Here is a 14786-nt window from a genome sequence, read left to right on the forward strand (position 1 = left end):
TGGAATCGGTGGAGGCCAGAAACTGTTTTGAGAAGCTTCATATTGAATGTAAAGAGGTTAAATTAGATTAAACTATACACTCATGATTCAGCTTTATATCTAGAACCAATCCATAGGTCCATAAACAATGAGTGTCGAATGATTTGGGTCACTTCTGAGCCCCTCTTCTAGCACCACCATCAGGTCAAACTAGTTTGTTACACTTAGAGGAAAGGTGTGTGTGTTGGAAACAAACACACCGGGAGGAACTTCTGATGGCACCGTTCACGTCTGAACTCTTCCTCTGTGGTGTTGTGGTGCGTGTTGGCGTCTCACCTCTCCAGGTCGGATTTTGATGTAGAAGTTGTTCCGTTTGTATGAGATCTTCAGGATCTTGGGCCATGAGAATCTGTTGATCCTCAGTCTGTCTCTGTAGACCAGCAGACCACTACTGCAAACGCCCAGCATGATGGCCACACCCTCTGAGTCCTGCACACACACACACACACACACATGCACACACACGGCCGTGTTCCCATCATTTTAGAGGACATTACTTACCTGAACCATAACCACTACTTGCTGAAACCTAACCTTACTCAAGTAACCCAAGTCTTCATCCTGAAATTGCATTACAACATCATCATGTGTTCCTACCATGTGACGGTGTAAACAGATTTGTGTCCCCACAACATGAGTAATACACGTCCACATTGCATATTCGCACGCACACACACACACACACACACACACAAACACACACACACTCATGAATGACTAAAATGGAACAAGCTGTTGCAGTTTTTGCTCATTCCATTGTAAAGTCCTTTAAGGTCCTTTAAGGTCCCTAAAGGTCTTTTCCCCTAACATTTACCACGATTAAACACAAGTATATTTTAGTCAGCAGTTTAGTTCACTTCCTCTTTTCTCTTCATTTCCTCTTTTTCCTACAACAAAACAAATTTTCATTATTTTTCTGATCGATTAAATTGTGATTTTCCCGTCACCAACTCGTAAAGCTAATGTAGCTCCTCCTCCTGCTGATGGTTTGAATCTCAACACGGATCACAGCCGAGGTAAGATCACAAGTTATTTCTTTCTGCCTGCCTCTCATTGGAAGGATTTGCTGTTTCTACTCTCTAAGTAGTAGTACAGTCACTAAGACATAGCCATGCTAATGTCACAGTCAGACTGAAATACTCGTGAAATGTACTTTTGTGGTGTGGCCAAAAGCAGGAAGCTACAGGATACAGTCTAGGAAGGATTATAAACATAACCTGCAGGAGCTATTATGGCTAGCATGCTAATAACAGCAGTCCAAGCTGTGAATTATAAAGTATTTTATCAAGCATTTTATTGTCAATAACTTGTATCAGCCAATCAGCATTATTCTCTGCTGCTGTATTATTTCACCTGTCGTAATAGAGAACAACATTTTTTCATGAATGAGAGGTCATCCCCTCTCTCTGAAGTCTGAAGTCTGCAGACCACGACCACAGTCGAACGTGTCTCGCTCCATTACACAGAGAAACAAATGTCTGACTGTGGAGTAAGACTCCTCTGTGTGACGACTGGATATCTGACTGCTGGGTGTTTGTGTCTTTAGTCCAGACCATTAAAACTGAAGTCAGAGAACAATGAAACGACAGTATTCAATATTAGTCGTCCTGTTATCTCGCTGTTGTTTCCATTAAGAGTCAGCTGTGATTTAACTTCAGTGTCACACTTCAGTTCTCTGGATGCACAAAAAGTCTGAAAGAGGAAACAGTTTAAACCTTCCTGTTGAATCAGACTAAAATTCAGAAAACTGTGGGAAAAACACAATTAAATTCAAATGAAAATATTATTTCACAATGTGAAACGATATCTATGAAAGTTTGATATCTTTCCACAAGTTAGTGAGTAAATTTCAAGTCTAAAAAATAATGGTTGACAGATGGAAAGAGTACACAGTCCAGGACAAAAAAAAGACTTATCAGGACTGGACTGAAGTAAACAAATAGAAGTGTAGACTAAATGAAGGAAACACTGAATGACGACGTCTGCAACAATATGAATACTCACACAGTTGACACAAGCACATAAAAACACACCTACAGACAGAGGAAACAGTCTTACCTCTGACTTAGCTGAAGGCAAGCAATCAAATCGGCTTCCTACCATCTACTCCAGTCAGACAGACAGGTAAACAGACAGACAGACAGACAAAGCAAATACAGAAAAGAACAGCTGGTCTAAATGGGAAAATTGCCCATGCCACTCAAAGATAGCTAACAGCACTATGACACAAGCAGATAAAGAAGATAAATAAAGAGACAACAGATTTTAGTGCATTATTGTGATTGGTTATGTCAGAGGGAAAAAACCTTCACCAACACTTTTCCATCTGGGTGTCGTGTATCTGGGACCAGATTGAAAAATGAAGGGAAACCCAGGCTCATGTCATTTGATGGCTCTGTCAGTGAAATCTGAGCGGTTGGGAGACCAATAATTTTAGAAGCAGCAAACAGGGGGAGCATTAGAGTAGTATGGACTGAATCAGTAACATTAATGTTTGTTGGCACTATTTATGTCAATTAAAACTGAGTTTATTGTGTGGTTCTGATGTATTTTATGCTTTAGCTGTAAAGGGTCCTGTAAGATTCACAGCAGAGTGAGTGAAGAACAGGAGAGAGCTCCATGGCACAGTCTTTGGATAGTCCTCGACAGCACAGGTCCTGCGGTCTTGCCTGGCTTGCAGCATCCATCCTCCTGCAGGGTGCAGGTGCAGTGATTCTGGGACAATTTGAGCTCTGAACAGTGCTTCACACTCAACAGCACAGTTAATGATGTCAAAACAGGCATCACACTCATTCAGGGCTATTGCTAAAGCGACAGGGTCTGTAATTGTGGAGATGGTGGGTCTTGGGTCACTCTCACTGAGTGTCTGAAGTTCATTTTGCTAAATTCCTGTTCAAGCTTATCTTTGTATCTGAATTTGACTTTAATCGTGTCAGTTTTAACCCAGCAGCTCACGGATGTGAAGGACTCTTTGTTTGTCACTCCGTGCAGGCTAATGCTCCCTGTAGCGGTGCAGTTACATTCTCTCACCACCGGCTGGTGCTGTCGGTCTGTGGCTTGTGATGCTCGAGTTCCTGTTTGTCATGTGGAAGGAGGAAAATAACTTTGTGATCAGTGAAGCCAAGTGGAGGGTGAGCCTGGACTTGTGCTATGATAACATTGTTGTTTCATAAGTCCAGGCTTTTTCAAGCCGGTGTAAGAAGCTAAACGAGTGTATTCTGAGAAACTCCAACAGCAGTTGGACCTGGTTCTGCCTGGAGGAGGTGCAGGCAGATTACAAACTACAAACCCGAAGCCCTCCACTCTGTTAATGACTCGGGCCTGGCCAATAAACTGAATGAGTTCTAATGTCAGTTTGAAGGTGGGTCAGTCATCCTCTATGACTTTATCCACCGGCTCTAGCCCACCAACTGCACCTCAGCAGGGGCCTGGGCCTCTCCACATCTGCACACCTCAGAGACCCCTCCTCCCATACCATTACAACAACTCTCTCCATTTTCGGGGGAGGGAGGTCAACAGGCTTTCCATGAGACAGAACCTGACCTGACCCTGTCTGACAGGAGGTAGTACGTGAAGCTGGGGAAACATGTCTCAGACTATCAGCAAGGGTCCCGTGGTTGCATCCTTTCCCCTCGGCTCTTCTCCATGTGCATCAACAGCTGTCCCTCCAGTCATCAAACCGTCATGCTCCTGAGTTTCATGGATGATACCACCCTTACTGGACTCATCTCTGGTGTAGATTAGCACATCTACAGGTGGGAGATTGACCATCTCGTGACCTGGTGCAGGCTGAACAACTTGCGGCTCAACTCTCTAAAGACAGTGTCCCACCTACCCCCTTCACCCCGTGTGACTCCTCTGCTTCCTGAGCACCATCATCACCCAGCTGGACATCAGCAGAGGATATACATCCTGCAGCAGGGGTAGAGGTCCAACTTGCAAAAGACTATGAAGTCTACACTGCCATCATTGTGTCCACCCTCACCTCCTACATCACCATCTATGATACTGCTACCACTGCCAAGAGCAGACGCAGCACATCATTCAGTCTGCTGAGAAAGTGACTGGTTGAAGTCTGCCTTCTCTCCAGGACCTGCACCCCTCCAGGACCTGTCCTGCTCCGGGATCCTGAGGCATGCAGAAAAGATTGTGTTCGACCTCTCCTCAGATGCTCACCTTCGGCTGGAGGCTGCAATCACCACCACCCTCTACACCAGGGGTCGGGAACCTTTTTGGCTGAGAGAGCCATGAACACCACATATTTTTGAATGAAATTCCAGGAGAGCCATACAATATATTTAAAACTAATGTTAAATACTAAAAATACGTGTGTCGAAGTGCCTTTATATTTGACCGCTTCATAGATGCAATTTTATCATTGCATATTAGACACACCACAGAACCAGCTTTCTCCACAAAGGCAAATTCCTCTGTCCATTCCTGCTGAAAAGTACGATACTCGTCGTCTTTTTTTCTTTTAGCCATCTTCTCAGAAGCGTGTCAAAAATTAGTTAGCTGACAGAGGGATTAACGACAAGCCGTAGCGCGCCCCTTTGCGCATGCGCACATCGACCGCTATTTTCGACGGCAAAATACGGCAGCCTCACTTAAACAGTGCCTGTCACTACCCGATCTGCGTTGCCTCGTCTGCGTTGCCTTTGTGATTGATGGATAGATAGATAAATAGATAGACACAACGACATGTATGTTTGCCACTTTCCCACTGAAATGACTGCGAACCGGCTTTCTAGTCGCTGGCTCGCGCGTGCGCAAAGGATTTGTCTGCGAGCCAGATGCGGCCGTCAAAAGAGCCACATCTGGCTCGCGAGCCATTGGTTCCCGACCCCTGCTCTACACGTCACATTAACATCCAGTCTACACACCTGGCTCAGTGCGTTACATTAACATCCAGTCTACACACCTGGCTCAGTGCGTTACATTAACACACCTCTTGGACTCCGTCTTGCACATTGTACATATTCCTTAAATTAATTCTGTGAACTTTTGTTCATTCCCACACAGAACTGAACAACCCTTTCATTTAGAAACACAGTCCTGTTTTCAAATTGTTTGTATTGTTTTTACATTTTTTAATATTTTGTTGATTTGCAGTACTGGATTTTCTCACACTGTGTTTATTATTCACATTTAAAAGTCCCCTTTAATGAACAGTGGTGCTTCATGGCTACCATACCATGAACTGCTTTGAATTGCCCTGCTTCTGTCGTGATGTCACGACTAGGTGGAACTTCAGTATCTCAGACTGCCTCATCAAGCCAGGTGTTAGTCACGGCACAGATGTAGGATGAAGGGTACCCCTCTACCTCTTTCCCTCAGTCGGTTGTCTGATGGGAGGACAGCAGCTGGTTCACTGTTGTAAGAGGAAGAAGACCGGAGGAGGAACAGCTCCTCTCGGCTGTAGGTGAGCACTGTGTTGCACAGACTTCCAGTCGTAGCACAAAACTGTTACTAATAATCCATAAAATCACAAATATGATCCAGATTGCCTTGTGTAGGTCTACCATCTTAACTTAATGGCAGCAGTAGACAGCTTTAAAAATAGGTTGACATGGAGGCAAGTAGCTGCCACTTCTACAGTGACAGATGAAGCTGTGGCAATCAGTTCAACTTAATCCAATTTTATTTTTAAAGCGCCAAATCACAACAGCAGTTGTCTCAGGACACTTTCCACATAGAGCAGGTCAGGACCAGATTCTGAATCTAGACCGAATAATTCCCCCATGAACAGCAGCCAGGAAAAACTTCTTTTTGACAGGTAGGATTTAGGGAATTGCTCCTGTCAGGGTTTTAATGAACACTCTGTTTCTAATCAATCTGCTTCTACACAAACTCCTCAAACTCATTTATTCACACCTACCATTCTTCTTCTGTCAACCAGGTTTTCTCAGTGAATTCCTGATTTTCACTTGCTCTTCCGCCCGTCCACACACATCTGCACCTTATTGGAGCCTGGTCCCATTCCCAGAGCGTCAAATACCGATGCTTTGTTATGCCTATTAGCATCTCATACAGACACAGAAGGTACTTGTTTCACATCTGTATGAGACACACCTGGCTTTCAGCTAACTCCACTGTAAACTGGTGCTTCCTAAATTCTCTAAAACCAGAATGGGAGCCGGAGCCTTTAGCTATGAAGCTCCTGTTCTGTGGAACCATCTTCCAGTCGTTGTCTGGGAGGCAGACACCCTCTCTACAATTAAGAGCAGGCTTAAAACTTTCCTTTTGGATATAGCTTAGGGTTAGGGCTGGCTCAGGCTTGCCTTGGAACAGCCCCTAGTTTTAGGCTGCTGGGGGACTCCCAATGACACACTAAGCTCCTCCGTTCTTCTCTCCCTTTCCATCTGTATATATTCCTGTCCTACCAAGGCGTCTTTGTGTTTTCCCTCGCCGCTGTCTCCAGGTGTTTGCTCATGAGGGACTTGTTGGGTCTCTGTTGATGAAGAGTTTGGTCTGTAGCTCTCAGTGTCCTGAGACAACTTTGGTTGTGATTTGGAGCTATATAAATAAAACTGAGTTGAATTGAACTGAATTGTAAATCCATCCACAACACTTACAGATGCTCGGCGAGAGGTGATGTAGTACACAGAGCAAAAAAGTTCTTAGAGGGGTGTGACAAAGCCAGTTATTTGACACTCTGGGAATGAGAATAGGTTGCTTATTATTACCCCGTTATTCCCACAGTGTATTTTCCTGCTCAGTTACAATGACAATGATTTTCAAGATAATGTTTTTTTTCAATGGATCTCCCCGCCTGCCTGGTTTTGTGTCTCTGATCCTTCATTTATTTTTTTTTACCTGTCTCATATCTTCCGGTACTATCCCTCTCCACTGACTGCCTACCTGTTGCTGACCTGTATCCTGCTTCTTGAGTCAGTAAAGTCTGCTTTTATCTAACTGCTTCGGTTTATCCAGGAAGCAGAATCATTGCTGCCACACTGCAGAAACACTGAATGCCTACTGGATTAGTTTTAGAGTTTAAACTACTGGAGGCATTTTATTTCCTTCCAGAGTGTCACTGTGAACTGTGATCAGTGTGATCAGTGTGATCAGTGTGATCAGTGTGATCAGATCTCTACAGATAGAGTCACATCAGTGAAGCTTCAGGCCTCACTCTGAGTTACTGAGAGACTGAATCAATGGAAAGCAGCCATGATGGAAAAATCATTACTGTCACCCCTGAACACACACACACACACACACACACAGATGACTGATCACATACAGGAAGTGGGTCATGTATTGATGATTGATGACATTGTTGAGAAGCAGGATGCAGAACAAAAGACTGGGCAGACACAGCGAATGTATCTGTACTAATAATTTACACAACCATGAAGATTTCTAATAGAAAATAAAAACATTGTTCGATCAAATGATGTCAAATAAGATGATTTGAGTGAAAAGATGTTTGAGGGAAATTTAAGGGAAAAACCAGATTTTAAGGGTTCCTTAAGTTTTAAGTAGCTGATCAAAATAGTGTATCCATGTATAAATGATTACATGTCTCCAGCTATAAAGAAATATATTAATGAATAATAAGATAATAAGAAAATTTATTTAAAACTGTTTGCACACGTCAGGTTGTAACTGAACTCATGCACATCTCTTTCTTTATTGTCGTGCTAGCAATGCCAACCATCACCAGGTTCTCAAAGTTAGTTAGTCTCTACAATGTAAAGAGGTTCAGACCTCGACCTGCAGAAAAGGGGCTGAAGAGCATGTAGAGCAACAAAGTGGAAGTGAAAATGTTTAATACATCAAAACTCCAACAAACCGTCTGTAAAACTGCAGCATCAACCACAACTAACCAACAAATCCAAATATGACAGAAGCAACAATGAACTAAAACTAGAAAACTTGTTTAAAACAAAGCCCTTACATTTAATTACACAAAAAACAAAAACAGACTAAAAATGATGATGACGATGATGATGATGATGAAAAACATATAGCCAAAACAATATAACATCTGAGCCATGAAAAACAAAGCAACATGGCACATGTCAATAATTTCACACTGTATGTAAACTAAATATAGAAATATACTGGGGAACACTAGACTGTTCCATCCCATCCAGCCACAGCAGCAACCACAACTTCTCTGCCTCGTACCTCAATACATAAATAAATAAAGCCCGGCCATTTTCTGTGGCCTGCCCCCTGCAGCCCCCCACTGTTCATCACTCCTAAACCAGTCTGTCTGTGAAGAGTCTCATTCATCCAGGTCATGGTCAGTGCGTCCAAAGGCAACTGGACATGCTTGTGATTCTAGGAGAAGGTCTGCCTCTCGTCCAAGAACGGACTAGTGGGAAGTCTCACCGGTTCAGAGACCTGCTTAGCGCCCATGTGAGTCATAAGGGTTGCATTATGGGTCGGCCTCAGATCCCGTCACATATCAGTACATATATGGCATCTATACTTTGACTGACCACACTTACGATGGAGGCTTCAGTTAATAGAGCTCTGGATTGAAGTATTGCATGTTTCGCCCCATTTGGGAGGGACAAAAGATTTCTAAATGATTTCTTATTGTGTTTTCTTTTTTGTTGAACCTGCCTAAATGTAGTTTTTTTTTACGGTTTATATGTAGTTTAAGGTTATCGTCATGTTTTGTGTGTCTTTACCTTTGCGTGATGCAGGTCAACTCCATACATGGAAAGCTTCTTTACGTTTTCCAGGAAGTGCATCTCTGCTTCAGCTGGTGTCATTCCTCTGAAGACACAATCACATGTTTTAACGTTGGCTTGCTTCTTCAGCTTTGTTTTACTGCGTAAAACATTTACAGTAAATGTATGTTTTTTATGTTTAATATACAGAACCTGTATGTTTTGTGTAGCTCCATGATCTTCTCCTCCATTTCTTTTGTTTGATTTGGGGCAAAACTGAGTTCACTGACATAATCTGAACCACACTCTTCTGAAAACAAACAAGTAAATTAATAAATATATGTATATGTATGTATAAATATATGTACACACACATATATACACACGTGTAGATATACAGTATATATACAAGTGTTTATACGTGTGTGTATATATACAGTGGATATAAAAAGTCTACTCTGTTAGAAAGATGAAGAGGAACTTCATCTTCAGCACGACAATGACCCAAAGCACACGTCCAAATCAACAAAAGAATGGCTTCACCAGAATAAGACTGAGGTGTAGGAATGGCCCAGCCAGAGTCCAGACCTGAATCTGATCTAACATCTGTGGGTGATCTGAGGGGGGCTGTGGACAGGAGATGCCCTCACCATCTGTCAGATCTGGATCGGTTTTGTAAAGAAGGGTGGGAAGATATTGCCACCCCAAGATGTGCCACGCTGACAGACTGACAGACCCAACAGGACTGAGTGCTGGAATAAAAACCAGAGGTGCTGCAGCAAAGTGTGAGTTTAACGGTGTGTAACCAGGCTATTTTAAGTTTTCTATTTTTCCCCTTTAAAGGTTTCAGTTTTTCAATTGCGTTGTAGGTCTCATTAAAGGTGGAGAAAGCTGTGAAATTATTTATCTTGGTGTCATTTTTTACATCACAAAAACCTGGCACTTGAACAGGGGTGTGTAGACTTTTTATATCCACTGTACATATATGTGTACACACACACACACACACACACACACACACATAAATATCATATTTAACAGACAGGGAGATCAGACTTATCTAAAGCATGGAAATTCAAACATTCTAAGGGCAGTTAGTTTTTTGTCGTTCAGCTGAATCTGACATTACAGTTCAGTACTGAGGTGATGGGATGTTATCTGAGCAGGTTACTGAAGACGGCTATGAGATGCAGCCAAATGCTGCAGACAAAAACTAGTGAGTAAACCTTGATTATTCAATAAGATTTCTGAGGTAATCTTCCATAGTTTAGCACAATGATGCACAGGAGAGCACAGTAGACTAAAGTAGATCAATGTGAGTTTTCTGTATGTAATAAATTGTGTTCAGTGTTTATCATTTGTCTGATTGTTTTGCTCATTATTGCTGACTGTGCAACAAATTGCACCTCAGTTACAATCAAGCAAATCAGGTTATGGTAGGAGCAGCAGGGTGTATTGGGGCATAGAAGGGTATTAGTGCAGTAGAGTTCAGTACCAGGATCATAGTCTCCGAGCTCTGATTGGATGGTGTAGGAGCCGAGGACGGTGTGAGTTGCAAATGAACATGGAAGACGACCAGAAACTATATCCTGTCTGAGCTGGAGACAAAGGAAGTACCTGTAGACAGGCAGGAAGACACCGTGTTACTCAGGTGTGCAATGATGTGAATGACGGTGTTGAGCTTTGGTTGGCAGGTAAGTGAAACTACCTGGAGATGTCCTCAGACAGCTGGGCTGGATCAGGAGGGTAAAACTTGACATTGAATGAGAAATTCCAGGGAACACCTGGCAGACAGAGAGGAAGGAATAATTTCACACTGACAGTTAACCCGATGTAACCAGTTAGCCAGTTAACCGCTGTGGAAAACTGACCAATCAGGAACAATCTTATAATGTCCTGCCTCCTGAGAAAGGGGGCAGAGCTACTGACCTCTGACCTGCTTCTTCATCTCTTTCGCTGGATCCAACCAGTTCTACAACACAAAAGAGTAAAAGTCAGAGATCAGACAGACAGACAAGTAAACAGATGAATAGGTGAGCAGACAGACATGTACTTTGTTGTTGTCAGCATCCCTGAAGGACAAAGCGAAGTAGTCTCTCTCCAGCAGGTTGATGTGTTCACAAACCTTCTCAAACAGCTGAAGACCACGAGCACGTTTCTACACATGAAAGAGAGGAAAGCGTTAATATTTTGCTTCTGTAATATCAGTAAAAACCCTTCTGACGGAGAAATTCTTCTGTTTTTCAGTGTTTATTGCTGTACACACAAATACTCAGGGTCACGTATGATAGTCTTCCTGAGGCTCGAGTGTCTTTGTGGCCCTTGGGTCTGTGCCTGTAAGGCAGCCATAACATAAGATAAGATAAGAAGATTTTATTCATCCCCAGCTGGGGTAATTTGGGTCTTACAGGCAACAGGCAATAGCAGTTGGAAAAAAATAGCAACAGAATACAAAAAAAGTACAAATTAAAAGCTGACTGTATATATGTACATTTTATACAAAGGACTATATAAAAGAAAAAAATCTAAAAATATATTTTGCCAAATAGAACTATCAGAAATATTGCCATAAAAACAAACTGCCAAAAATTCTATAGAATTGCACATTTTTTACACAGATTGCACATGGTGGGTAGAGATAATGAAGTACAGCATTTATAATATTGCACAGTAATAAATATATATGTGTCCTAGTAGAATACCAGTATGTATTGATAGGTTGAGTACTCAATGAGAGTGAAAAAAAACTAATATTGGACAAGGTAATTCGTATCATTAATCACACATCAGTGCAAAAACAGTCTGAATATGGACCCGGTGCTACATGAAGCAACGCTGGAACTGAACACTGATAGGTTTTGGTATGAAGAACCTGCAAGCGTTCCTTCTTACAGAGTGAATAAGATAAGATAAGATAAGATAAGATAAGATAAGATATACTTTTATTGTCCCCGTGGGTAAATTTTTCCTGGTCTGCAGCTGCAGTTTACAGGTGTAAACAGAAAAGAGAGAACCAAACAAGAAAGTACAGCAGCGACATACTTCACAGAAGTAAATATATATATGTATATACACAGAAGTATATTAAAATATATATAAATACACATGTACATATATACACACATATGTATATACATATATACATATACACACCTATATACAAGAGAGATATAAACAGATTATGTTGCACGGATAGGAATTTATTGCACCATGTATCTTAGAGCACTGAGAGGTGCTGTTGGTTGTTCAGCCGTCTGATGGATGTTGGCAGGGGTCCAGTTTGCTGCTCACCAGGTGACAAAGGTGGTTAAGTATAATCCTCTCCAGGGTCTTCATCAGGTGAGAAGTTAAGGCTACCGGCCTGAAGGGGTTGGGCTCCCAGGGATGCACAGTCTTGGCACTGGAACCACACAGGAAGTTTTCCAGGAACTCTCTCCAGATTGAGGCTCATGTTGAAGTCCAGAAAGACCCAGCAGAGCTGATCTGCCCAGTCCCTCGGTAGTCTGAAGCTGATACCATCAGGGCCAGTAGCCTTCCTTGCCTTCATCCTCCTGAGCTCTTTCCTCACCTGATCCACTGTTATGGATGGCTGGGTGGGGGACTGGGGAGTGGCTCCTGGTGGGTGAGGTGGGGGGCTGGGTCAGTGGTCTGCGATGTTGATTGGAGGGGGGTGAAGTGGTGTGAGGACTGAGCTGCTGGTGTCAGGGATGCACAGGAGAGAAGAAGGGGTTGCAGAGATTTAACGCCGTCTGGGCTCTGGGAGTGGGGATAGAGTCAAACCTGTTGAAAAACAGATTCAGTTCATTTGCCCATTCCCTCTCTCCAGATTCTGGGCCCCCTCCGTTGTCACCACTATGGCCCGAGATGGTTTTCAGGCACCTCTCTGGCGTTGTTCCCCTGCAGGTGCTCCTCCAGCTTCCTCCTGTAGCTCTCCTTGCCTCACCTGATCTCTCTCCCTCTTCAACTCAGTTCTGTCCCCAGACTCAAAAACCCTCTTCTTCTCATTCAATAGTTCAATAGGCTTTTCAGATCAGGGGACACCCAGGGTTTGTTGTTTGGGAAATACTGCACCTTCTTGGTCGGCACAGTGTTGTTCACACAGAAGCTAACATAGTCCATGATGCATGTTGTCAAACTGTCAGTGTCCTTCCTGTGAGGACTGCACAACACTTCCCAGTCGATGGTGTCAAAACAGTCCCTCAGTGCCAAAAACACTAAAACAAAGGAAAGCAGTAGAAGATTTGTTTATGTAGTCCACGTGAGGTGGTGTTTGATGATGTCTGAGTTTGCGGGGCTGTGATTTATCTCCTGTAGTTGGTCCAGGTCTCTGAGTGACACAATGCAGATGTGAGAGGCATTTTTACACACTTTAATGTCCTGGTCCTCAAAAACTCGTGTCCTGAGGTCAAAATGACACAGACTGAGACAAAACCATTGACCCTTTGCCCTAAATGTATAGACTGTAAACCTGTTGTCACCTGATGAAGATCCTTCTTCCAAGCGTAAAAGTAACAAAAGTGCAGAACCTGTCCAAATCCATTTCCAAATAGCTAATCACAAATATCATTGATAACACTTATTGTTTCACAATAAAGGCCCACCACTGACTTCACATTGAAATGCTTTTATTGTGAAGCACAAGCAGAAACTTCAACTCACATCAATGGTGATGTGAAGTCATGATCTTTTTACACCTCCTCCGTCTGTCTTCACCTTATTCCATCTCTCACCTCCACTTATGTCTTGTCTCACATGGTTGCACCTGCCCACACCTCTCTCTACCTGTTTGACCTCCATCTGACCTCCACCTGTCTGATATCCATCTGTTTCCACCTGTATCAATTGCCTTCACCTGTCCCAATCTCTCTCCACCTTTCTGACCTACACCTGTCTGGCTTCCATTCGTCTGACCTCATCTTTCTTCACCTGTCTGCTCTCACCTGTCTCACCTATCTCCACCTGTCTCACCTCCACAGTGCAGGTGAACAGTGAGCCATCCAGTAGGGTCACTTTGGTCTGCATCGTCCGGAAGCTCAGCGGGTTTCTGGCTGGAGAGCGAGCGATCCAACTGTTGGATGACAGGTGACTGGTCGAGTCCTCAGCCAATGAGCTCTGAGCTGGGGTCTGGGACGGCCTGACCTCCCCTCCCTGAGGACACGGGAAGCAATGTCACATTTCACAGTCCTGATTAATAATCTGTTTATTGATTGTTCATTTCATTCATTTTTCATTTTTTACCTGTTTAGGTGTGGAGTGGGCAGCAGCTTCAGGGAAAGACTCTGCCTCTTTGGGCTGGTCCTCCTTTGGCTCACCTGGTTCTGTTGTCATGGTGATTCACCTGAGACACAGTGACCATCCCGGAGATTAATGATGTGATGTCAGAACTGGTGAGACTCATGATTGGCTCCTGACATAAGAAATCAAACAGAGCTGGAGGCTGATTGGCTATCAGGGTAACACTGCATTCGTGTGTTACTGAAAACAGGAAACTTGTCATTCCAGTCTCCTTCACATCAGCTAAAAGGTCATTTCAGTTTAATTTGTTGTGGTAGGAAGGTGGTAAATCCCAAAGCTGCAAATCTTTCATAGAAGTTGAGTGACAAAGACGTCATCTGAGTAAACCAGCTACAGTAACCCTGCGTTCACAACAGTGTACAAAGTATATGATACAAAGTAGTAGTCGGTCTCTGGCCTCTAATGAAGCTGGAGGGCTCTATCTGTGTTAAACATGTTATTTACATACTCTGCTCTGATTGGACAGTTGTTTTCTGATGGTTCTGTCATACAACACACAAGGAAGTATGTGTGTGGAGATTCTCGTTCATCTTGGTCAGGCATGTCAAACTGATTCCATAAAGGGCCGTGTGGCTGCAGGTTTTTGTTCCAACCAAGGAGGAGCACACCAGGCCAACCAATCAACATCAAGGGATCAGTTAGTTATCAGCTGAAGACTGAGATCAGCTGATTAACTGATTCCAGCCAGGTGTGCTGCTCCTTGGTTGGAACGAAAACCTGCAGCCACACAGCCCTTTATGGAATCAGTTTAACATGCCTGATCTAGGTCATGGTACGTCTGTGGGCTTCCAAAAGACAACTGGACTTGTTTGAGGTTCTAGAAGA

At 43.2% G+C, this 14786-nt stretch overlaps 1 protein-coding gene across 1 annotated transcript in view; it reads right to left on the reverse strand.

Moving 5' to 3' along the window:
- epb41l3a (erythrocyte membrane protein band 4.1-like 3a) overlaps positions 1 to 13994 on the reverse strand; it is a 29378-nt gene extending 15384 nt beyond the window's left edge. Inside the window, exons 1-10 of the mRNA XM_041961041.1 lie at positions 13905 to 13994; positions 13635 to 13814; positions 10720 to 10824; positions 10596 to 10638; positions 10375 to 10450; positions 10162 to 10283; positions 8880 to 8976; positions 8685 to 8772; positions 2098 to 2142; positions 316 to 468 (exon numbers count right to left, since the gene is read on the reverse strand). Of these exons, the coding sequence (XP_041816975.1) occupies positions 316 to 468; positions 2098 to 2142; positions 8685 to 8772; positions 8880 to 8976; positions 10162 to 10283; positions 10375 to 10450; positions 10596 to 10638; positions 10720 to 10824; positions 13635 to 13814; positions 13905 to 13994 (999 nt within the window). The remainder of the gene's footprint in view (positions 1 to 315; positions 469 to 2097; positions 2143 to 8684; positions 8773 to 8879; positions 8977 to 10161; positions 10284 to 10374; positions 10451 to 10595; positions 10639 to 10719; positions 10825 to 13634; positions 13815 to 13904) is intronic.
- Positions 13995 to 14786: the final 792 nt, after the last annotated feature.

The sequence above is a fragment of the Chelmon rostratus genome, chromosome 20 (assembly GCF_017976325.1).
Source record: "Chelmon rostratus isolate fCheRos1 chromosome 20, fCheRos1.pri, whole genome shotgun sequence".
Lineage (NCBI taxonomy): Eukaryota > Metazoa > Chordata > Actinopteri > Chaetodontiformes > Chaetodontidae > Chelmon > Chelmon rostratus.